The 25523-nt window shown below is 45.2% G+C and overlaps 1 protein-coding gene across 5 annotated transcripts; it reads right to left on the bottom strand.

Annotated features, from left to right (window-relative positions):
- Positions 1-4418: 4418 nt before the first annotated feature.
- mier2 (mesoderm induction early response 1, family member 2) lies at positions 4419-25293 on the bottom strand. 5 transcript variants are annotated; one of them, XR_013790324.1, is made up of 14 exons: positions 25173-25293; positions 23765-23958; positions 21605-21730; positions 18873-19017; positions 17352-17443; positions 17087-17156; positions 14068-14222; positions 12354-12435; positions 12034-12128; positions 11647-11768; positions 8858-9003; positions 7872-7969; positions 4854-6826; positions 4419-4702 (listed from the first exon to the last, which is right to left on the bottom strand). XR_013790324.1 is itself a non-coding variant. In XM_079505077.1 (13 exons), exons 2-12 carry the CDS (start codon positions 23789-23791, stop codon positions 7914-7916), a joined length of 1116 nt encoding a protein of 371 aa, XP_079361203.1. In that variant the 5' UTR covers positions 23792-23958; positions 25173-25293; the 3' UTR covers positions 4419-6826; positions 7876-7913. The 5 variants fall into 5 exon arrangements, 1 of the variants encoding a protein (XP_079361203.1); XR_013790325.1 differs by having other exon boundaries at positions 7876-7969; XR_013790326.1 differs by lacking the exon at positions 25173-25293 and adding an exon at positions 25082-25162 and having other exon boundaries at positions 7876-7969.
- Positions 25294-25523: the final 230 nt, after the last annotated feature.

Below are 25523 nucleotides of genomic sequence, written 5' to 3'. Positions count from 1 at the left end.
GACCCCCAAATTGACACTAATTAGCCCCGCGGACCCCCCATTTGAAAAGATATGCCAGGGACTCCCCAACAGAGAAGATTTTTACGGCTCTGGCAGTGATTCACAACCCGTTTAATTTCAATGCCCCCCCCAGTTTGACGTGCATTAGTCTACGGACCCCCAATTTATATTGTAAAATCAATGTTAATTTAACTCTGAGAGTGTACAAATGGAACCAAACAGAGTACACTCTCAGAGTTACAGACCCACAAGGGTACAATTGGTTCCAAACTATCATTTAGCTGGGGACCCCCTGGAACTTCCTCAAGGACCCCTAGGGATCCCCGGAGCCCACTTTGGGAACCACTGGTGTAGACAGTGCATTAGGTCAGTGGTTCCCAAAGTAGGGTCCGGGGACCCCCGGGGGTCCTTGAGGAAGTTCCAGGGGGTCCCCAGCTAAATGATAGTTTGGAACGAAATGGACCCTTGTGGGTCTGTAACTCAGAGAGTGTACAAATGGAACCAAATGGACCCGCTGAGTTAAATTAACAGTGGTTTTACAATATAAATTGGGGTACCAGAGATAGAAATGCCATTAAATCAGGGGTCCGTGGCATAATGTGTGTGAATTTGGGGGTCCATGAAATTAATGTGTTTCGGAATCACTGCTAGAGCCGTAAAAATCCTCCCTTATCGGGGTCACTGGCATATGTTTTCAAATGGGGGGTCCGTGGCCTAATAAATGTTCATTTGGGGGTCCTTGACACAAAAAAGTTTGGGAACCACTGCATTAGGTGATGAAGCCATGCTGCTCTTTCAGAGGCACATGCAGGCTCCTCCCACTGCCCACACCAGGCTGAATGCACTGCTGCTCCGCTCCGGCACCCTCACCTTGGGGCCAGTAGAGGGCACTGCAGGGCCAGAGAGGAAAGGAGTGATGGGAAGAGGAGGAAGAGGGAAGGTGAGGAGAGTGAAGAGAGATAAGACAACAAAGATCTTTAATATACGAAGATGGTCGATCCCGGTTGGAGCCACGGTACAGCTTTTGGTGTATGTAACACAATTTTTGTCCCAACACAAACATTAAATGCCATTGACAATGAATGGACAATTTTGAGTGTTTGTGTAAACACAAACATTGCGTAACAAACATTGAAGAAGAAGGTGAGGACGCAAATTGTGATTGGCCGGTATGAGATGATGTAGCCTATGATAATGTACGATGATAAGAGCGCCCCTCACTTCACACGGGTGTGATTTTTATTATTACAGCCTAGTGTTGCACAAAGTTTTGGCATTGTAGTCAAACTTGTCTAGTTGTCTTTATATAGAAATTGCAATCGCGAAAGTGAAGACATCTCACCCCCGAAAGTGAAGACATCTCACCCCCGAAAGTGAAGACATCTCACCAGAAAGTGAAGACATCTCACCCCCGAAAGTGAAGACATCTCACCCCCGAAAGTGAAGACATCTCACCCCCGAAAGTGAAGACATCTCACCCCCGAAAGTGAAGACATCTCACCAGAAAGTGAAGACATCTCACCCCCGAAAGTGAAGACATCTCACCCCCGAAAGTGAAGACATCTCACCCCCGAAAGTGAAGACATCTCACCAGAAAGTGAAGACATCTCACCAGAAAGTGAAGACATCTCACCCCCGAAAGTGAAGACATCTCACCAGAAAGCGAAGACATCTCACCAGAAAGTGAAGACATCTCACCCCCGAAAGTGAAGACATCTCACCGGGGTGAGATGTCTGGTGAGTTGTCCAGACTTTCGGGGTGAGATGTCCGGACAACTCACTTGGAGGTGGAAAAGGGGTGAGTTGTCTTGTTACCGTACTGAATACACATCTATTTGAGCGGCTACATCAAACACGAGGTCTATGCTGGCAAATACTGCGGCATGATCGTGCTGGTCAAGCTTTTGACACCGTGAACCACTCCATACTGGTTAACAATTAACCCATTTTGGGCGGGAACCCCTTTTGGTGTTCTAAGCATTATGTTATACTTTAGCTATTGAAAAATAGCAGATCTACAAGCTCATAGCGCGCCACCGAGTGGCGCGCTACGAGCTTGTAGGTCTGCTATTTTTTGAAAAATCGTGAAAATGTGCCTCAAATCTTTGAATATATTATTACAGAGTGAACATTTTAACTCAAATCTTTGCTTCTGGGGAGGTCCCTGGAACAACATATTTTCAGATGGGGGGGGGGGGGGGGGCGGAGGCATATTACATATAATTTTTGGGGTCCTTGACATGAAATATTGAGCACCACTGATACAGAAACATAAGGTTTTTCAGAAAAATTTCAGGATTTTGAAGATTTTTTTTAAATCAGGCCTTAAGCTCAAAAGCAATTGGTTTTGATAGCACATCAGTGAGCTGGATGCAATCCTACCTGGAGGGGCAGATGGTGGAGGTGAACGGAACTCTTTCATGATTTCCTATAGAAGTGTACATTTGTATGTCTCTAAAGGTTGTGATGAATTGAAAATGGTGGACCCTGTTGTAAACAAGTGGAATGCTTTATGGTGTCGTCCACAGTTAACAGTTGATGTATTGAGTTGTGCTTGAAATGTACCCATTCTGCATACTGTTAATACATCTTTCAATCAATCAATCACATTTCAATTCAATGCATGCTTTAGATAAAACATTAAGCAAAAGGAAACATTATAAAAAGGACATTTGAATTTCTGATAAAGAAAAGGGATACAGGGCATTTCTATCAGTTCCCAAGCCATCCTGGCTTCAGATCAGATCAAATTAATGGGAAAAGTGATTCATACCAGTGCCTTTCACATCCTGCTGTACTATTTTTAATTAAAAGAAAATAAACTTTTCCCTAAATGTGTCATACTTTTGATACCAACAAAAAGGTTAACATAATAGAATAACCATCGTGGTGAAAATGAAAAGGGCTGTTCTTTCCCATAAATGATATTAAAGTTTAGTCCCAGCGGAAATTCAACCACCACCAGTGCCCACAAAGTACATACAAACCCATTAGACCAGCTACCAGTGGTTATCGTAACTGAAGTATAGGGCTGTTGCCAGAGAGCAAATACTGTACCTTTCAATATCCCACTGGAAGGAGGAGACCCCCGTACAGACCCAGGATCAGATGGGGGGGATTACATCTCCACACCGGCCCGGGAACGCCTCGGGATCCCCCAGGATGAAGTTACTAATGTTGCTCTGGAGAGTTAAGTCTGGAGCTCTCTGCTGGAACTGTTGCCCCCACGACACGACTCTGGATAAGCAGTTGAAGATGGATGGATGAATGGGACCTTTCAATATTTCAAATAGCTTTTCATTTTAATATGCATCTTTTATTTATTTTTTACAAAATATTACAATTATAAACCAACATAACAGAAGCCGTACAATATAGAAATTGCAAAATTAAAAAAGGCAGGGTTCCCTCTATCTCCTGGCCCTGGTGGTCATGTCTGGGACTGCGCGTGTGTAAAGAAAACAGAAAAACACTGATCTGAACATGGCTCTGGTCTAGTAGTAGGCCGGCCTGACATATTTACACAAAACAAAAAAGCAAATAAATACAGAGACAGATGGACGTGAGCTGAGGCTGGATTCAAATTCACCCTGCCTTATAACTTCTCCTTTCCCCTTAAAAACTACAAATCATACGTTTTATGTACATTGCATCCCTTGCCCTACAGACTCTCAAGCAAACCAGCCATGAGCTACGAGTGACACCACCGAACGAGCTAATTAAGGCCTCACTCAGACCTTTACTGCATTGCTGTATGCTTGTTGGATGAATGTTGTGTAGTGTCATGGCCGCCCCAATGCATTTCCAATGGGAGTCACATGGTTTGACACAACATTTGTACTTGTATGAGGGGGAGGGGCGCAGTCGAAACACAGCCGAAAGCCATACAACAGCTTGTAGTCCAAAATGTGGACTACAAACCATGTGACTTCCATTGGAAATGCATTGGGGCGGCCATGACACTACACAACATTCATCCAACAAGCATACAGCAATGCAGTGAAGGTCTGAGTGAGGCCTGAGCGAGCGAGTTGCCGTGTCGCGGTCTAGTAGTGGATCGCTCCCTAACCCACTGACGTCACTCACCGACTGGTGAAAGTATTGGGAGGGAAAGACACTTCGTATCTGGTGCGCCATGAGCTTCAAATAACTGTGACACTGTCGGTCAAAGTCGTCGGCCCTCACCAGGGTCTAAATGTCTCAAAGTTGTCGGCCCTCACCAGGGTCTAAATGTCTCAAAGTTGTCGGCCCTCACCAGGGTCTAAATGTGTGACACTGTCGGTGAAAGTTGTCGGCCCTCACCAGGGTCTAAATGTCTCAATGTTGTCGGCCCTCACCAGGGTCTAAATGTCTCAATGGAAGAGCAGCAAGACCACCTCCAACCGCTGCAGATATGATAGTTATGTGTTAACACAGAATGTTAAAAAATTAAGTTTTATTCATTAAAATAAATCCTGGATCGTAGCTTAAAAAAAGAAATCACTTTGATCATGATTTGGTACATTTAAAAACTGCCATCTGTTTGAACACATACAGTAGTGTTTGTGCATACAGTATAATGTTCCAAGAGATTTCTTATATTTTTTTAAGAAAGTGTAAAAAGAAAAACCTGGGGCACAACTCCACAACACTTGGATGGTGCTCCATTCCAAAAAGAATGGAGAATCCTTCAACTGGAAGGCAATGTTCACTCATTTTAGTTCTGTTAATTTCCAAATTAGCCCTTCACTAAATCCCACCCCAAAAAGCGATTGTCCAATGCCAATCCAAATAGTTTAGCAACGGTTGCTATGCAGGTCAAGCTTTCTTCACTGCTAAGGTGCCTATTGGACAAGGATGGTTTGGGGAGGGACTTAGTGAAGGGCTAATTGTGCTACTTATCCAAGACTTGGGTTTTAATGAAGGCAAATCAGCAGTATTGTTTTTTGATCAAATGCACTTGCAATGCAATAAAACTGGAATGTTTTTGGAAACTTCGGCCACAAGAATATGCTTGTGGTGGGTGGTGAACAAGGGGAAGGTCTATGGCATTGGCTTGATAGAGGCATCTTGCTTAGACGTCTCTATGAACCCGTGAAGGTATAGGAGATGTCGTGATTAACGTGTGAGACATCGTTGCGGATCAATACATCTCTCATGGCCTCAGAAATAAAATATTCCTTTTAGGAAAATAAGCTATGGCACACTTCTGTCTACTGTGCAAGTAAAGCAGGAGATTTATAGACCATATTGACCACAAGGCAGTCATTTTGCTCCTACGAATAGATATCAAGTAATAAGTAGAGTAACTGCCAAGCTACACCAGGCTTTTCGCACACAAACAGGCTTTTCGCGCACAAAACGTGCGCGTTTACCCCCGCGCGTGCGTTTAATTTAGGTCCAGTCCTATTTTAAAAAACGCACGCGCGGGCCGCGCGTTTAGGGTAAACGCGCGAGAAAAGCCTGGTGTAGCTTGACCGTAAGAGAAAAATGGCTGCAATGTGAATATGGTCAATGGATCTTACAAAATGTAATTGAGAAGGGATACAACACTATACCTTCTGACATGCCCCCCGAACCCCACACACAATTAAAACCACAACCGCAAAAAAAAACATTGTGCTCTTAAAAGTACTGCCTCATGTTGCCCCATCATTGAATTCATCTTTCAACAGTTAGGTAGGAGTTTGGGAGGCAATACAGACGTAGTTTCAGACATACAACACACACAGGACTTTTAGGAACAGATAAGATATTCATCAAACCCAGCTTGTTCTGATATGGCATGGAGATTTGTTCAGATCACCAGCAGACACACCGCCAAGCAAAGTCTGATTTAAACTTGCTTATTTGCACCCTGGTAGTCTCGATAGGTGAAACATTAAAACAGAGCTTGTAGGTAACAGTGTCCTGGTGTCTGAGGATCCCTAAAACAATCAACAAATGAGGCAGCAGTGAATAAACACTGATGTCTCTCACGTCCTCCGGCGGCTGGTTTCTCAAGCTGTTATTTGTGATTACGGTTGCTTTTGGTTGGACTGCGAGGTGCTTCCAGATTCTAGACTTTTAAAATGTCCAGTCGACTCGTGACTCAATGCCCATAGGTCACTGTAATTCACTGCTTATATATGCCGATCATCAGCAGAAATATTTAACGTTCCAGAATGGACGGCATGTGTTCATCATTCTAGAAAGGATAATGTGCTTCTGCTGTTAGAAGAAGTCTCTTATTTCTTTCTACATTGTTTACGCAGTACAACGGCATAAAGACCAGGTCCAATCAAGATGTCTACAGACATATGGGCAAACTGTGCAGCTCCATTTTAAATGGAATACAATTCCTCCTCTTCCCCGACCCCGTGTCCTCCTCACTGTGTGAGAGAGCGGGTGGGGCGCTGCATGGGAGAGGAGCACAGAATGGCACCGTAGCCTCCGAAATCTGAGGGCAGGAGAGCGGACGAGGGAGGGGAGGAGGAGGAGGAGGAGGAGGAGGAGGGCAGGGAGAAGTCCATCTGCAACCCACGACGAGGGAGGCCATTCCCACTCCCCGCGGTAGTAGCACAGTGCCCTGCAGGGCCCTCTGGGATGAAAGGCCCGTAGAACTGGAGCTGGTAGAAGCCAGAGCCCAGGATGTGACCCTCCTCGGTGGGGGATGGAGGGCCACCACCGCAGGGTGGTTGCAGGGAGCTGCTGTGAGGGGAGGAGGGCTGGGCCTGCAACTGAGAGTTTGAGAGGGGACGTCCGCCTGGCCCAGCAGGCTCCCGGGGGTCTTCCACAGGCGAGAGAAGCGAGAAGGGGCACCTGAACAGCTTCTGGGGACACCCACCAGCATACATCCCCTGCCCACCTGGACAGATGGAAAATATTAAAAAACGATATAATAAAAATAATAAAAACAAAATATATATATATATATAACAATGAAATTAATCTCTCTCTCGCTGTGCTATAAAATCATATTAAAATTCAGATTTTTGAAGAACTCCCGCACACTGTTTTAAATGGTCCCCAACATAGTGAGTTTATTATATAAGCACGGTTCAACCCCATGGTCTTCGTCAGGAACGGGCACCTTACCCTGACAAAGACCTTTGCATATTGTTGTTGACGGCACCAATGCCATTAACTCTAATCTTTTTAATTCAGTCCTAACATTGTGGTGCCAAACATACCATAATTATTATTCCTAAAGCAAATTACTGTATAGGCACTGAAATAATTATTTATTTATTATTAATTAAAATCTCCTGCACAAACAAATTTGTAAAAACAAAGTAAAACAAAGTCTTGTCTTTGATGATTTGTAAATACCGTGTCCCATGAATAAGCCAGATGATAGATTTATGGATTTCTTTGGAAGAGGAAAGTTAGTGAGTTTCGCTCTGAATCTAGGGCTGTCTTTTCTGTTTGGCTTGTAGGCTTCGTAAACAAAAAGTGCAATGGACAGATACGACAAATAACGTATGAATAGTGGAAAACAGCTGATCTGCTATATCCACCGTTTTTGAAAATCCAACATGGAAATGATTATGACGATTATGCAAACATAACGCATTTTGACCTGAGATCAGATTCTAAAAATGTCTTCTATATCCTGACAGTTTTCTGAAAAAGCTATGTTTCTATGTCAGTCGTTATTCAAAAATAGCAGCTATTCAAAAATAGCAGACCTACAAGCTCGTAGCGCGCCACTCGGTGGCACGCTATGAGCTTGCAGATCTGCTATTTTTCAATAGCTAAAGCATAACATAATGCTAACACCAAAAGGGGTTCCCGCCCAAAATGGGTTAATTGCGATTAGACAATTACGTAATAATTGTGACAGGCCTATGAATCACATGATTATCCCCCCCCCCCCCCCTCCCCCCTCTCATTGTCTCTGTCTGTTATACCTACAGGACGCGCCTGCTTTCTGAGGCCTGTGCGGACCAAGTTCATGGCTTTAAGAGAAAGCGTGGTGTTCGTCTCCTCCGGGGACGGCCCTCCTCCTCTACAGCGCCATGTCAATGTATACATACATGTGCATGTACACACACAGTCACACACACACACGCACACACACGCGTGCACACAGACACACACACACACAAAGAAAACAAACAAACAAAAAAATGATAGGCAAAGCAAATAGAAACAGGTGGAGAGAAATAACCAGGGTTCCCACACATTTTTACCAATGAATTTCCAAAACCTTTCCAGAATATATTTAACCCAATTTCCAGGCCTATATATAACAATAACTAATTCAGCGCAATAATGAGTGTCTTACTCTTAATGTGAAATGCCTAAAGACGGGCAGTGTAGCAACAATAAAGCATAGAATATAGACAGAATTCTATTCCAAATTCTGTGCCAAATGTTTTGCTACTCCACCTACCCTAGGGCATAGAATCATGCTGCAGCGCGTTGTGAGCTTGTAGATCTGTTATTTTTGTCCCATACTGGTACACATTAGGCTGCAATCGCACTGCCCGTTTGGCGAATAACAACTTATGTTACATATTTCGTGTAATGTTATGGAAAAGGTTTTTTTATTAACAAAATCAATAGCCAAAAACCAATGCATAGCCATTAGCCAACTATTTTTCCAGGACCCTAGATAAATTCCAGAACCTTTCCAGGACCGGAAAATGTTTTTTCTAATTTCAAAATATTTTCAGGAATTTCATGACCGTGGGAACCCTGAATAACATTCAAAATGCTTGAGACAGTGATAACCAATGAGACCAAAATAAAAGTCACAGGCACGAAAACCATGACAAACAAACAAACAAAACAATGTAAATAATATGATCTAACTGTAAATGGTTTGAATAGAGGGCATGAGGAGAATAATATATATCTGCCATTTTGTCCTTGGGGTGTGTTAACTGCCTACCTTGTTTGTCCAGTTCCAGCCCTTGCGGTGGAAGGGAGGACTCCTCCAGCTGCACTGCACCCAGGGAGCCCTGAGACCCAGTATCCTGGGAGTTACCCCCTCCGACTAGCTCCCCCACCTCCCCATCCTGGTCTCCATCCTCCTCCCTGCAAAACAACACATCATCATCACCGTGAAGCAGTCGCAAGCTGCCATAGTTACAGTGTTGCTGGTGGCAGCACATCACAGAAGACACCAAGAGCACAGCCTTTAGTGTGGTCACTGTGGTGCTTCCCGATAATGCTGTGATCATACCAGAAAACAACTGAACAATTAAAATAATCAAATCTTAACTGGTTGGTTTCATCACATAGGCCAGGGGTTCTCAACGTTTTTGGCTGGGGACCCCCGGAAATGCTTTGGCCATGTCTCGCGACCCCCGCCCCACCACCAATACAAATTGACTGCAAAAATAACCTTAATAATAGAGAAAATATTTCATAAATGAATACCGATACCAGATATAATCATTAAGGAAAGTTTATGCATGCACTATGTGTACTATGTAAACTCTCCATTTTCCAGCCATTCCTGCCATTCAGTTAAAAAAAAGAAAAAGAAATTGAACATAATTTGGCGACCCCCCCCGAGGGGTTGCAACCCACGGGTTGAGAACCCCTGACATAGGCCATAGACCATGGGTTCCCAAAGTGGGGTCCGGGGACCCCTGGGGGTACTTGGGGGTACTAGCTCAATTAGAGATAGGAACCAAATGGACCCTTATGGGTCTGTAACTCTGAAAGTGTACAAATGTTTTGTACACTCTCAGAGTTAAATTAACAGTGGTTTTACAATATAAATTGGGGGTCCCAGAGATAGAAATGACATTAAATGGGGGTCTGTAGACTAATGCATGTCAAACTGGGGGTCCTTGAAATTAAACAGGTTGAAAATCACTGCTTGAGCCGTCAAAATCTTCTCTTATGGGGGTCCCTGGCATATCCTTTTTTTCAAATGGGGGTCCGCGGGCTCATCAGTGTCCATTTGGGGGTCCTTGACATGAAAAAGTTTGGGAACCGCTGCCATAGACAGAGAAAGGTAGATGCTTCCTCCGGCTCTGAGGCGTCTGTAAAATAGGGAAGGCACTGTGCTACTACCACGGGGAGTGGGAATGGCCTCCCTCGTCGTGGGTTGCAGATGGACTTCTCCCTGCCCTCCTCCTCCTCCTCCTCCTCCCCTCCCTCGTCCGCTCTCCTGCCCCCAGATTTCGAAGGCTACGGTGCCATTCTGTGCTCCTCTCCCATGCAGCGCCCCACACAGTGAAGAGGACACGGGGAGGAGGAGGAATTCTGAAGCATGCTTACGCGTGAGTCACAGAAGGGGGCATTCGGTAGGCTAATCAGAGGCGGGACTCTTTCTCCCAGAGACTCTTGCTTTGGCAATGTAAACGTTTGTTTCTTCATGCCAATAAAGCTCATTTGAATTGAATTTAAGTGCCGGAAAAGACACACTGTGATTGGCCAGTAGGCAGCGTGCCTTCCGCACTTCCACCTCCATGTTTTTTACAAGTCGCTCCAATGAACTGCAGCAGCGAATGAGGTATCTAGGTTTTTAATATCTATGACAATACATTAATAGAAAAGAACTTCTGAGGCTTCCGTAGAAGTGACAGAGGAGCATGGCTCCTTGAAAAGGAGGCTCCATCCTTAGAGTATATATGAATAGAGACGGCACCCGAGTTCTCCTCCCATCCACTTGCATTAAGTTGCTCAAAAGCGCATGAGGCGATTTCACTGTGCATTCTGGGTAGGAACAGAGTGCATTCTGGGATGGATTGGGCCCAAACACATGAACGCGCTGCCGCTGACTATCATTGCAGGCCTTCAGCGTTCACGTGTCATCGTGAACGTGCACAATGATAGCCAACGGACCAGCGCGTTCATGTGTTTGGGCCCACGCTGCAATATCAAATTCGGCCACTATGTCCATTTCACCTCAGGGTTTCATCCGGGTGCCGTCTCTATTCATATATACTCTAAGGCTCCATCACATTCGTTTTGTTTTAGATCAGTGATATCCATGTTATTGTTCCCTCAGAATACCAGTTAACTTCCCTTCAACTAGATCTTCAAATATTTAATAATTTAATAATTGCACTGAACAACTAAAATTTAAGAGGATCACACAAGTTGCTTTCACCTGGCAACCATGTATGATTGACCCATCACATGAAAACTCCTGCTGTCGGACATTAAAGTTGATCGAGTTGGATACCGTTTCTCCCTCTACAATCTACATCGTATTTCTAGTATATTGAAATGTCGTCATGCACATCTTTTGAGTGGTGCAACCACTCCAAGGAACAGCAATGTCCGTGTTAACCTATGTGACTATGAGTACCAGTAGGGGCAAAAGTGGCGCTGTTGTGCCAGAAACAGAGAGAGAGAGATAGTGCTGCACTGTTGCCTGCTAATGACAGAGGGGGGGGGGGGGGCAGGGGGAGAGGAGAGTTGCACCACTCAGTTCACACGGGTGTGATTTTTTCAGTGCATATAGCCTACTGCAGACCTTGTTGACTAGATTTAGAAGCTCTTGCTACAGAAATGATCGATTATTTATATGGAGAAATCCCGTCATTTAACATGCATCTCAAAGAGTGGGAAGCACAGCTTGTCAGACCTTGGTCTGGCAGAGTGGAGTGGGTGGGGCTTAGCATAAGGTCAATTGCGGAGCAACTTGAAAACCCAGACAAAAAAACATCCATACATATGGTTTTATGGTTACTTGTGTCCACTCCCAGCCCTACTTACATATGCATGTTGTACTTCCTTCGGGTCAGCTTTGAGGCCTGCTGAGTGAAGTACTCGTGGCGTTCTGACTTCTTCCACATATAGTAATACTCTACAACCTCCCCCACAGACCGCGTTCGTACCTGGGTAGGGAAAAAGAAAGCCCTGTGTATGAGATAACGTCAAACACCCCTTTACAGAGAAAACATTCACACACACACACACACACACACACACACACACACACACACACACACACACACACACACATACACCCCCCCCCCCACAAAGGTACACTGAATCCAGTTAAAAAGAAAAAAGAAAGAAAAAAGCAGTATGTTGTTGTAGTACGATGGAGAGCTCGTCTGAGGACGACCTAGAGAGGGAGTACGATCTCAGGGCACCAACCTTATTGCCCTGAATGAGGTGAAAGTTCTTCCCATAAACTCTATAGCCATGTTCAAAGTTCCTGCACTCCTGTTCACTCCAGGCACACAGCTCTTCTACAAGAAGACAAGAAGAGGTCAGTGGAGAAACCAGTCCAACAACTCAAGTCAGTTCAATTGAATTCAACATATATAAACATTAAATTGGCAATGCCATGACAATTACAGTCTATACAAAGAGGATTTTTGAAAAAGTTTGTGGGGAACTTCTGTGCATCACTGTCATGTTGTGAATAGTGACAAGTGTGGTTATAAGTCGAAAAGTACGCAGCAAGTTCTTACCGCGGTACACTTTCACATTGAAGCGTAATCGCCTGAGTGCCTCCTCCATGCTGAAGTTGCATTTCACCAGCTCGTACAGCGCCTGAGAGGAAAGACAGAAAGAGAAACAGAAAGAGAAAGTGTTTATGTTTGAGACATTTAGCTGATGCTCCTATCCAGTCACTTGACGATACAACATACAACGTTGATGGTAAAACCCTCAGGGTTAGTTTAACTGAGTATATAAAATGGGTAAACCTTTCCACTGTTGAGTTAAATTGAGGATTTTTCTGTGTGGACAACTGGACATGTTATGGTTGAGTGTTGACCGACTGTTGCAAGGAGTTACAAGTGACAGCATCCTAATTCCGTTTGACTACTAGTCCATTGTACAAGCTTGCAGCGCGGCAAAAAGTGACATGCTGCGAGCTTGTAGATCTGCCATTTTTGAATAGCCAACACTAAAACCAGGAAAGCATATGTGTCATACTGTCATTTTAATGGGTTAAAACTTAGAAGACATCTGACATCAGTTTTCACCACTTTCTTCATGAATTTAATACACAGGACCACAATGGAAACAAGCCCTCTGGGATTTTTGTGTTGTCTTTTTAGCATTGTTGTATAACTGTACCTTTGTACCTTGTGTAAACTGTTAATAAAGTATGCAATCAATCAATTAGCCAAAGAATGGCACATGGGAGGTGTATAGTTCTAAAATATATATGCATTAACTCAAGATCGTCTTTTGACACCTTTACCTACTTGGGCTCTTGTCGCTGAGATTGTCTTTTGCCGCGTTTTTTTGAGTGGTGTAAACCACTCCTACGACTGGCTTTGTTAGTTTACGTGTCTGTCTGTGCTCAAAAAAGTGAGCACGGTTGCTATGGTCACCCAGTTCACACTGGTGTGATTTCATTACGTCAGCCATTACGTCAGACCACAGCTGATCAGTCTATATAAGACCTTACACCACTCAGTTCACACGGGTGTGATTTTTATTATATATATATATATATATATATATATATATATATATATATATATATATATATTGATTACGGTTCACAACTCTGTTCTGCACGCTCTCGTAACACTTCTGTTCCGGTGCGATGAAGAAAAAAAAAATCACACCCGTGTGAACTGAGTGGTGTAAGGTTTTATATAGCATGATCAGCTGTGGTCTGACGTAATGTCTGACGTAATGAAATAAGGTAAGGTATTATGTAGCCTGATCAGCTCTGATCTGACGTAATGAAATCACACCCGGATGTGATTTCACAACTGGCTTTTTCTGTGCAGAGAAAATGACCACGGTTGCTACGGTCATCCAGTTCACCCGGGTGTGATTTAATTACGTCAGAAATTATTTTGAACATAGCAACCATGGTCATTTTTTTATGCACACAAAAGCCAGTTGTAGGAGTGGTTTACACCACTCAAAAAGGAGGAATAAAAACGGAAGTGACCGTGTCCGCTGGCTTATGCCGTCTATGGGAACGGAGTTCTAGAATCCTAATATCTGGGATTCTTCTTCCAGGCTGCGGCACACAGCATTGACTTCTGCCTTTCCTAAAGCTGTATAAATCTCATCCTACATGCCGTCACCAACACCATCACCAACCAACACCATCACCAACACACACAACACAACTCAGTCATGGAACAAAGTTACATGGATGCACTCTTTCTGCGTCAGCATGGTGGTGGAAAAGAGCCGAGTGAGTGACATCACCTGTTCGTTGTCTCGGATGGTGTCTCCTGGTAGACGTGTGCTCCTCGTCGCCCCCTCCTGGCAGCCCGGTATCTGTGCACAGAGCAGATACTCCTCCACCTCTTGCACCGGCAGCACCCCGGGACTCCACAGCAGCTGGTCCTCCCCGTCTTGGGCTGGAGACACAGAGGACGAGGACAGAGTCAATAGAGAGAGAGAGAGAGAGAGGACTCCACAGCAGCTGGTCTTCACCGTCCTGGGCTGGACACAGAGAGGACGAGGACAGAGTCAATAGAGAGAGAGAGAGAGAGAGAGAGGACTCCACAGCAGCTGGTCCTCACCGTCCTGGTCTGGAGACACAGTGAGGATTTTAGAGTAAATAGGGGGACTCCACAGCAGCTGGACAGAGAGCATGAGGACAGAGTCAATAGGGAGGAGAGGAGAGCTAGTAAATGGTGCATTTATATATGCAATGGAGCCTACCCAAAAACAAGCCCTTATTAACTTTTAAACTGCCCAGTGCCCACTACTGTGTCAGGCCAGTGAACTGCTCCTACTTTGTCATTTTACGATTTTACTACGGCCTCCGGTATACTCGGGAACGATGCAAGTTGGGAACGCATGCCCCACCCAGACATGCAATACCCGTTGTACCCATTGTCGTCTCGTCTGTCTGTCCATGTCCCTTTTACACTCATGTATGGAGTCCACGCCCATCTATGACATTATATTGGTGACATCAGACTACGGCATACAGTTTTTTGGGGTACTTTTTCGGATGAGCAGCTATTTTCGAACTGCTAACTTCACACCGGGCACCGCACTACCTCAGGTCCTTGGTGACAGGAATGCCGAGTTTGAAGTAAAGTTCTTGAGATACACAAATTCACATGCAGAGATTTTGTGTATTCATAGTAGGATAACCTGTTCTACTGAAATCAGTGGCATAGAAACGCAACCTAGAATAGGTTCATTTTTGAGGGGCGCTAGCCCCTCCTATACACAGGTTTAATGTTTGTCTTTAGTTCAAAGTTTGTTTAGTAAACGCATTGACAATGAAGGGAAAAATTACGTCATAATGTGTCGTTTACGTCATATTGTCTCTTTATTGTTAATGGCGTTTAATGTTTGTGTTGGCACCGTTTGTTTTACATCACCATTACATCACCTAATCAACATGAGTTAGACTTTAATATATTAGCGCCCCTCACTTCACACAGGTGTGATTTTTAAATACTGTCAAGTTCAGATGAATCATTTGCTTTGGACTCAGAAGTTTACAATCCAAGTAGTTTCACAACAACTCTCATGCATGCTTTCTTTACGTCTAATCGCAATTATGTGAGATAATCATAATAATCATTTCCATGTTGGATTTTCAAAAATAGTGGAAATAGCAGATCTACTACAAGCTCAAAACACGTCACGTTGTGACACATTGACTGGCAGCATACATTCATCCAGACAGACAAGGAGGGAGAGGCCCAGAACCTACCTCTCATACATTCATCCAGACAGACAAGGAGGGAGAGGCCCAGAACCTACCTCTCATACATTCATCCAGACAGGCGGGGAGGGAGAGGCCCAGAACCTACCTCTATACATTCATCCAGACAGGCGGGGAGGGAGAGGCCCAGAACCTACCTCTCATACAGTACATTCATCCAGACAGACAGGGAGAGAGAGGCCCAGAACCTACCTCTCATACATTCATCCAGACAGACGGGAGGGAGAGGCCCAGAACCTACCTCTCCTACATTCATCCAGGCAGACAGACGGGGAGGGAGAGGCCCAGAACCTACCTCTCATACATTCATCCAGACAGACGGGGAGGGAGAGGCCCAGAACCTACCTCTATCCATACATCCATACATTCATCCAGACAGACGGGAGGAAGAGGCCCAGAACCTACCTCTATCCATACATCCATACATTCATCCAGACAGACGGGAGGAAGAGGCCCAGAACCTACCTCTCATACATTCATCCAGATAGACGGGGAGGGAGAGGCCCAGAACCTACCTCTCATACATTCATCCAGACAGGCGGGGAGGGAGAGGCCCAGAACCTACCTCTCATACATTCATCCAGACAGACGGGGAGGGAGAGGCCCAGAACCTACCTCTCATACATTCATCCAGACAGACAGGCGGGGAGGGAGAGGCCCAGAACCTACCTCTCATACATTCATCCAGACAGACGGGGAGGGAGAGGCCCAGAACCTACCTCTCATACATTCATCCAGACAGACGGGGAGGGAGAGGCCCAGAACCTACCTCTCATACATTCATCCAGACAGACGGGGAGGGAGAGGCCCAGAACCTACCTCTCATACATTCATCCAGACAGACGGGGAGGGAGAGGCCCAGAACCTACCTCTCATACATTCATCCAGACAGACGGGGAGGGAGAGGCCCAGAACCTACCTCTCATACATTCATCCAGACAGACGGGAGGGAGAGGCCCAGAACCTACCTCTATCCATACATCCATACATTCATCCAGGCAGACGGGGAGGGAGAGGCCCAGAACCTACCTCTCATACAGTACATTCATCCAGGCAGACGGGGAGGGAGAGGCCCAGAACCTACCTCTCATACAGTACATTCATCCAGACAGACGGGAGGGAGAGGCCCAGAACCTACCTCTCATACATTCATCCAGACAGACGGGAGGGAGAGGCCCAGAACCTACCTCTATACATTCATCCAGACAGGCGGGGAGGGAGAGGCCCAGAACCTACCTCTCATACATTCATCCAGACAGACGGGGAGGGAGAGGCCCAGAACCTACCTCTATACATTCATCCAGACAGACGAGGAGGGAGAGGCCCAGAACCTACCTCTCATACATTCATCCAGACAGACGGGAGGGAGAGGCCCAGAACCTACCTCTATACATTCATCCAGACAGACGAGGAGGGAGAGGCCCAGAACCTACCTCTCCTACATTCATCCAGACAGGCGGGGAGGGAGAGGCCCAGAACCTACCTCTCCTACATTCATCCAGACAGGCGGGGAGGGAGAGGCCCAGAACCTACCTCTATCCTGAAAGGTGTAAGGACTGATGGGAGGGATCTTCGCTTGGTACATTGAGCCAACCATGATGTCCTGAGGGCAAAACAAAGTCATTCACAAACCATGGCATACTGTATGCTACTGGTAAATATATGGACGTATAAACAGACATGCTGCAGTGCACACATACAGTACTGTAATGGTAGTGTTCTGATGAGACTGCATATCGTTTAGTCATCAGTGGGTTTAGCAGGTTTAGAGTTCATACAGCCTCAGTCATCGACTTACCTTGCGTCCATCATTGGAGGCACTGGAGGCATTCGAGTCATCGTCTGATTCTTCTTCTGAAGAAGAACTGATCAACATGCCTTTGTCTCCACCTAAAAGATGGATGGATGTGACATACATTAATATTAGGTGCCAATTTGGTATCCTTTCCAAAAGCAAATTTTAAATAATTCAACTGAGGGAAAATGTTTTGTACTGCATTATGCATCTGAATATTAACACCTTGGAGGCCCAGGGCGGAGTTCTCCGTCCAAGTTCAAGGTCATGGTCAAGTGCCCAACACGGAGATTGATAAATAGGACGGAGATTAATGATAACAAAACCGTTCGCATCGCTCTAGAGCCTTGGAGCGCTTGTTGCCCGATCCGATGACATGTCAAAAAGTGACACGTCATCGAAAATCTCCCCTGCCTGTTTAGCTGACGAAAACGAAAATCTTAAAACGATCATAACTCCCGATCTAAATCATCCCGTCTAATTCTGAAAAAAGATCCTGTGTTTGACGGCCTTCCGCGGTCCAGTCGCTAGTCGCGATAGATTTATTATTACCTCCGTTGTTGTCGATCGACTCTAGAGTGGTGTGGCTATTGTTAGCTGCTACACAGCCATGCACACCAGCTTCCGGTGTGCCGGTAGCGCGCCAGTGCCAGACGTTTTTGAAAAAACTCCTAAAATAGCTGACAATCAGTTCCGGTTCAAACAATAGTAAACTTGCTTTTTCACAGGTCAGGAGGAGAGGTGATCCGATCGGGGAATAATTGTTTTAGTCACATCTAAGTCAAATTAATCTCTAATCAAGCCTCGAATATCGCATTTTGAGCATATTATGAACCATAATGCACATAAAGACAGCGCGCGTGCAGCCGTGCACACAAGTATTTTGGCCATTTTTAGGTAAACGTCATAAATAGCATAAAATGCTAAACGGACCGTACTTATTTTATTTATTTTCCCTGGATTATGGGGAATAAAACAAATCTCGGGATGCCGGGCATGGCATCGATTGCAAAGGTAAATTGATCTCGGTTTCTCGGGGCCGGTGTGGAACCAGTTAATGGTCCTGTGCTATGAGTTCTGGGGGGAGGGGCGGATTCAAAATCTCCAGCGAAAACAGCCGGTTGATACTATTGGTTCACCGATCTAATTTTTTTTGTCTTTTGAAAACAAAACGCCCGCGGTCTCAGAGTCTATTTAGCTTTTGCAGATTTTTAATGCTCTAGCAGTGATTTTCAACCCGTATAATTTCAAGGACCCTCAGTTTGACATGCATTCGTCTACGGACCCCCATTTAAAGGCATTTCTATCTCTGGGACCCCCAATTTATATTGTAATATCAATACTAATTTAACTCTGAGAGTGTACAATGTGTGTGATGTGTGCGTGTGTGTGCATGTGCATGTGACCTTGCAGGCGTCGGAGCAGTTCAGAGGTGTTAGAGGTGACAGAAGGGGTGAGGTCATCGGCTGATGATGTGTGTGATGAATGTGTGTGTGTGTGTGTGTGTGTGTGTGCGCATGTGACCTTGCAGGCGTCGGAGCAGTTCAGAGGTGTTAGAGGTGACAGAAGGGGTGAGGTCATCGGTGTTAGAGGTGACAGAAGGGGTGAGGTCATCGGCTGATGATTCTTCTTCCTCCTCTTCAGGAAACAGATCCTTGGTTATCTGATCCTGAATGAACAACACAACGAGACAGAAAATAATGCAATATAAAACTAACAAAATAAAAGTTGTAGGTCAATACCGGTATATGCATGTACATTAACCCATTCTGGGCGGGAACCCCTTTTGGTGTTAGCATTATGTTATGCTTTAGCTATTGAAAAATAGCAGATCTACAAGCTCATAGCGCGCCACCGAAGAACGACTGACATAGAAACATAGCTTTTTCAGAAAACTGTCAGGATGTAGAAGACATTTTTAGAATCTGATCTCAGGTCAAAATGGGTTAAAACAAAGTTCACAACAATGGCAAGACTGAAATGCACTTTCCAGTGATATTTAGACTAAATTTTTTTTTAGATTACAAGAGGACATAGATAGAAAGAATAAAGATGGGGACCAAGTATAGTGCCCTGGGGGACGCCAGTCAACAAAGTATAGGTCACAGACCAGAGGGGATAAAATGTGTCTTCATGCGCACTGGACCAGTTGGGCATGCACAAACATGCACACGTACGCATTTTTTCCCCTACCTCAGGGTTCCCCAATTAATTTTCCTCAAGGGCCATATTTTGACTAGGGTACCTGGCTGGGGGCCGAGTCCGCACGTGCGAGGTCTTGCACTGAAAATTCATTTTCAGGGCAAGACCCCATCTGAAAAGGATGCCCAGTTTGACATGCATAGGCTACTGACCCCCATTTAATGCCATTTATATCTCGGACCCGCCCCCCCCCCCCCCCCCGCCCCTCTGTTGTTTCACTTATTATACAATTTCTTATTTTTTTACACCCCGTCTCACTCACACACGCGTCCGCCAGTCTCTTTTCGTCAGCAACCGAGGGGATTACGCAACTTTAGCGTGCCCTTATTTGGAAAAGCTCGGTAAAAGAAAAACAAACTTTGAAATTCACACTCCAGTCATGATATTTGGCCCTGTACCCAATCCATGTTATTCCTATGATGAGTGACAAGCACTTGACGAAGGTAAATTAACAGGTCGCTGGAATAATTGGTCAGACCGGCAGGAAAATCTTGTTAGGGAAGTGAACGATCACCACCCACCCAACACCGCTGAAGCGCCCTTGAGCAAGGCACTGACTTCTCCAGTGGAGTTGCTCAGTGACTAACTAAGAATCAGACAGGTGCAGGTTGTACTGGTCAGCTCACAGGTTAGAATGTGTGCGTCTGTGTGTCTATGTGCAGGGCGTTGCTGGAAATGAACTGGTGCTCAGACAGCTACTGCCCTGGGTAAATAAAGAACACACACACACACACACACTGGGGACTGCAAGGAGTCGTGCACAGCAGTTAACTAGTGTTCGTCACCCTATTTTCTTCAGGACCAACCTACACACAACACAAGGTGCTGGTGCAGCAGGCAGCAGGGATGGTGGGCGGCTGTCATACAGCAGATACAAAACAAATGGTCATGGATTTTTCATTACGCAAGCCGGATTGGACTCCTTCGCGGGCTGCATCTGGCCACCGGCTTGACACCCCTTGTTAAACCCAAGATCAGTGGTTGCGGTTCAAAATCATACGGATTTGGCCGGAGATCGCCTGTTCCTGGCAGTCTTGCACGGGTCCAATTTTGGAAACCCACACCGCCCGTCAATCATCAGTTCCGCAACCCGCCCGTTACCCGTGATTTATATAAACATTCAAAACTAGATCCGCTGGACCCGTTGCCTGGCCCGTTATCTGTTCGTATCACCGGCACCGCTCGCTATGTTTGACTTTATTTCATCCAACACCGGCATGGTATGTGGTGGTGGTGCGTCATTGCACACGGATGACATGTAGTTGAATGAGGCTACTGCTTCTTATTATCACAACATAAAGTTATATCATGATTTTGACCTAAATGGCTTTATATATCAACAAGGACAGGGTGATAAAAAAAATGATTGCCTGATGACCTTCTTGATCCAAGGCTGTTTCTGTATCACAAATTACGTTAGAACTTTAGTTAAACTTTCAGAGTGACGCATTACATTACCTGGGTTAGCTTACATCTTGTGTTGAATGTTGACATTAAAATCCCTTGGTGTTTCATCAGCGCGAGCGTGACAAAAATAGGCTACAGGCTACAGACTACAGCTCGTAGTGAAAAAATCACACCCGTGTGAACTGAGTGGTGTAAGGTCTTATATAGACTGATCAGCTGTGGTCTGACGTAATGTCTGACGTAATGAAATCACACCCGTGTGAACTGGGTGACCATAGCAACCATGCTAATTTTTTGGTACGAACAGACAGACAGACAAACTAACAAAGCCAGTTGTAGGAGTGGTTTACACCACTCAAAAACACACACCACATGCAGTGTGTTTGGAAATGCTACGATAAGGAAGCGGCACAAAGTGACGTGTTTTATGAGCTTGTAGATCTGATATTTTTAAGTATAAAATGATGGTTAAAATCTAACGTGACACAGATGCTTTCCTGCTTTTAACGGGGTAATGTTTTAATGACACTCACGATTTGACAGTGTATTGTACTGTATGTACTGGGCTCAGAATGACGCACACACACAAACACACACACACACACACACACACACCCCCGGGCTCAGTGTGCCAGGGAATGTCTCACCTTGTCCAGTGTCATGTCTGGCAGGCTGGCAGCTAGCTGACAGGTGTCTTTGTCCGAGTGCAGGAGAGGGTCCAACACCTCATAGCCGTACAGAGCCAGCAGCTCCTCCAGGGGCAGTTCACTGGCCTGACACACAACACACACAGAGAGGAGGGAGACAAATAGAGGTCCTTTCTCAATACCAAGAACGCAAAAACAATGGACTCTCAAGTTAACTTTGGGGAGAATGTAGGCCTGACGTCGAAATTAAAAAAAAAGTCTTCTGAAAGAATATATATTCAAAGATTTGTGCCGCATTTTCACGATTCTTCAAAAATAGCAGACCTACAAGCTCGTAGCGCGCCACTCGGTGGCACGCTATGAGCTTGTAGATCTGCTATTTTTCAATTGCTAAAGTATAACATAATGCTTAGTTAAAACACCAAAAGGGGTTCCCGCCCAGAATGGGTTAAAGTTCATAATAACGCCAGAGAATGTATTTTTTTCCAAAAAAACAGACTTGTACTTAAAGTCACGTGATGATCGCCTACTGCACCCTGCCACTCTAATGTAAAATGGTAAATGGTGCATTCGTATAGCGCTTCTATCCAAAGCGTTTTATTATAGATGGTGCATTACATTCATCCATTCACAGTTCACACACACACTGGGTGCTTCTACACTGGAGTGTGACGAAGATGCCAAATGCCGCGAGCGGCAGGAGTCTCTTCCTGGTTTTTAAGACAGCTGGTGGATGAAAAATGTAGCTCACGCACAGCTTCTACTTGCTGCGGGGGCAAGCATTTCCCGTTTCCTGGCCGCCGCGTGGGCGAAGCCTCATTTCCATCCGCCAGCTGTCTAAAAACCAAGGAAGCTTAGAGAAGGAAAGGAAATGGTCACGTGACTGGGCTGCGCCATGACACTTTCATGGGAACCAAAACTCACACCAGAAGTTCAATGAATACATGGCAGTGAATGTAGGCGGCTGTACCAGCTCATAACAAACATTATTTCTGAATAATTGAGACCGGTTCAGGAATATAAAAGAAGACATATCACAGGTTGTTTTCTAATCACTTGCTTTTCGATGTGCATAGAGTGCACAGTATATCATTTTATCTGAGGATCTAAACAGCAGCAGGTATCGTTCCTGGCTCGGAGGTATCGCAAGATTTGACTGACAGACAGGAAACGGTGGGAAGTCTCGCGATACTTGGTACGTTCAGAAAGGTGCTTTGTGTTCTTTAGATATCATACATCTATGATAGTATACACATCGAAAAGCAACACAGCAGACAATAATGTGTTACATGTCTTATTTATTATTTTCCAGAAGTGATTACTTTACAAAAGGTCTCAGTCATTCAGAAATAGTGTTCATCAGCTGGTCACTGAGCTCTCATTGACTCCAGTGCATTATGCCGAACTTCCGGGTGTAGTTTGGCTCCCATGAAAGCATTCATGAAAGTGTCATGGCGCAGCCCAGTCACGTGACCATGTCCTAAAAACCACGAGCAGCATTAGGCATCTTGGTGACGCTACAGTGTGTGTGCACTGATTCATACACCGATGGCAGAGGAAACCATGGATGGCACCAACCTGCAATCGGGAGCAATTAGGGGTTCAGAGTCTTGCTCGAGGACACTTTGACACTAACTCTGGGGGATCTAGGAACCTCACGGTTTCCCATCTGGCCGCTGTACTGGCCACTCTACCCCTGAGGTACTGCCGCTCCCTAATAAGCCGTGTGTGTGTTAGAGTCAAAACAGTAACACCTCACATCTTCACCTCACATCTTCGAAAACAACAAAAGTCTTGCCTGAAAACTTATTTCCTCCTCCGCTATTGCTGCAGATTGATGTGAAATGCATTCTGGGACACTTTTCTGTCCTAACAAAGTCCACACAAGTCACCGCCCAATGTTTCCCCGATAGAGTGGGTGGATCACGTTCACATCTGGGCATTTGGACAGAACTTTGCTTGATGCAAACCTTTGAATCGGGACACAGTAGGCTACTGTACTTGGGCAGCTATTGAGAAACTTCCAGAGACAGAAGGCTAGATTTGTACGTTAATATTGTTCTACCTCTCTGCTTTGCAACACAATACAAAACTAAATGTCTCAAAACAAAACTTTTCTTGGCCAATATCATAGCAATGTCAGTAAAGTTTAGAACTTACTGCGTGGGATCGGGCAGTCATCTTCATGGGGCGACTGTGTTTGGCCGTTGGGCTGTCCTTGTCCAACTCTTCTAAGACCTAAGTGGACTTCTTCCGCTGCTGTTGTTGAGGGACCTCATGCTGTATGGCTGTGTGCACACTGCCCACTAGACCCCCAGTGCTGCATGGCTCAGCTGTAGAACCCAGCCAAACATCTAGAACACACAATCGCACATACATATAGTATTATACACACGGCCACTTAAAATATATCAAACAACATGGTGACAAATTATATTGTAACATACAGTTCCAGACATGCCAAGTATACAGTGAGTGCACACAGTAGAACGCGCGTGCACACACATGTGCGTGCGTGCGTGTGTACACAAACACACACACACACACACACACACACACACACACACACACAAACAAGAGTGGCTGATCCCTGCTCATCTCATTACAGATCAGCTGACTCCTGACTTTTAACCCACCATTTTTCAATTGCTGACAAAGACAGTCAACATAAATTTAAAATTTTAAGGGCAATACATTTGCATCTTAAAACTTGAGGCTACCGTGAATGACTTCAGAAAATAGTCCCAAATCTTTTTTTAATATAGCCCCAAAAGGTCAATTTAAGACAGTAAAGTTACACCGATTTGAAGGAAGGGCAGGTCAGGTTAATCCCACTAAAGGCCACACGTACAGGGCGTCAACGCCCACTACATTTGCTTAAACGTCTCAAAAGCTTGCATCTCGAACAGCTACAGCTGTACACACACACTTTGACAACAACTGATAAAAGTCATGTTAACATAATATAACGTTAAAATAATAGCTGGTCTCCCCACCCCTCCCCGCCTCGCCTCGGGCACTGTGTCTGACCAGTGGCGCTTTCCTGTGACTTGGTGCTGAACGCTGCTTCCTCCCACTGCTCTGACTCACTACAAGTCTTACGAGAAGGAAATAGTTCTCAATGTTTCGAGCACATTTAAAAGAGGTGGCCAGAGTAAACCGGGCACAAAGTCGGACATCGCCCTCAACTTTTGAGTCAATCCCCACTTTTGTTAGCGGCGGGGGGCACACCTGAAACAGTTCAGCACCACTAAAGAAAAGCCCGACACACTCCTATTGTTTTCTCCACACACAGCTTTTACTATCAAGGCAAGGCAGGGGGAATGGCTCTTTAAAGCCGAGCGAACGAACGCCGCGGAGAGTCTAGAGAGAGGGAGGCGATACCGTGGAGAGATTCTCCATTTTTCTTTGCTCGGTTGTATCCCCGATCGCCCCCTTTCCCCCCTCGCTGGCCGGCGGGTACAATGATCAACGTACGTGTGTACGGTCGGGAGTGACACGAGGTCTTAAAAACCGTTCGGTTTCTCTTATCATTTGGTTCATTACATTCCTCATTTCGCTCACTTACCTCCGCCATTCCGTTTCCGCGCAGGCTCCCAGTGTTGCCCGGATGTTGTAGGTCTACTAGTGCTTCAGTCTGTAGTGTAGCTATAGAGCTCAGCTCAGCTCAATGGATGGAGTCAACTCACTTTATTACCGCAACGTTTCACTAACTGATAACTGGATTACACGAGAAACATATTAGTTATGTGGAGAAACAGCCTGCCTCTGCCTCACAACATATAGCTGGCTATGTTGCCTTCTAATTCACAACACTGAACGGATAATACACTTTTGTTTTGAAAAATCATTCTTAACAAATTAGAAGTTTGCTTGAATAAAACTATAGCCTATTTATACACGTTTTAATGAGTTTTTG

This window comes from Electrona antarctica (genome assembly GCF_951216825.1).
Source record: "Electrona antarctica genome assembly, chromosome: 7".
NCBI classification, from domain to species: domain Eukaryota; kingdom Metazoa; phylum Chordata; class Actinopteri; order Myctophiformes; family Myctophidae; genus Electrona; species Electrona antarctica.
This window is presented reverse-complemented; position numbering and strand designations above follow the sequence as displayed.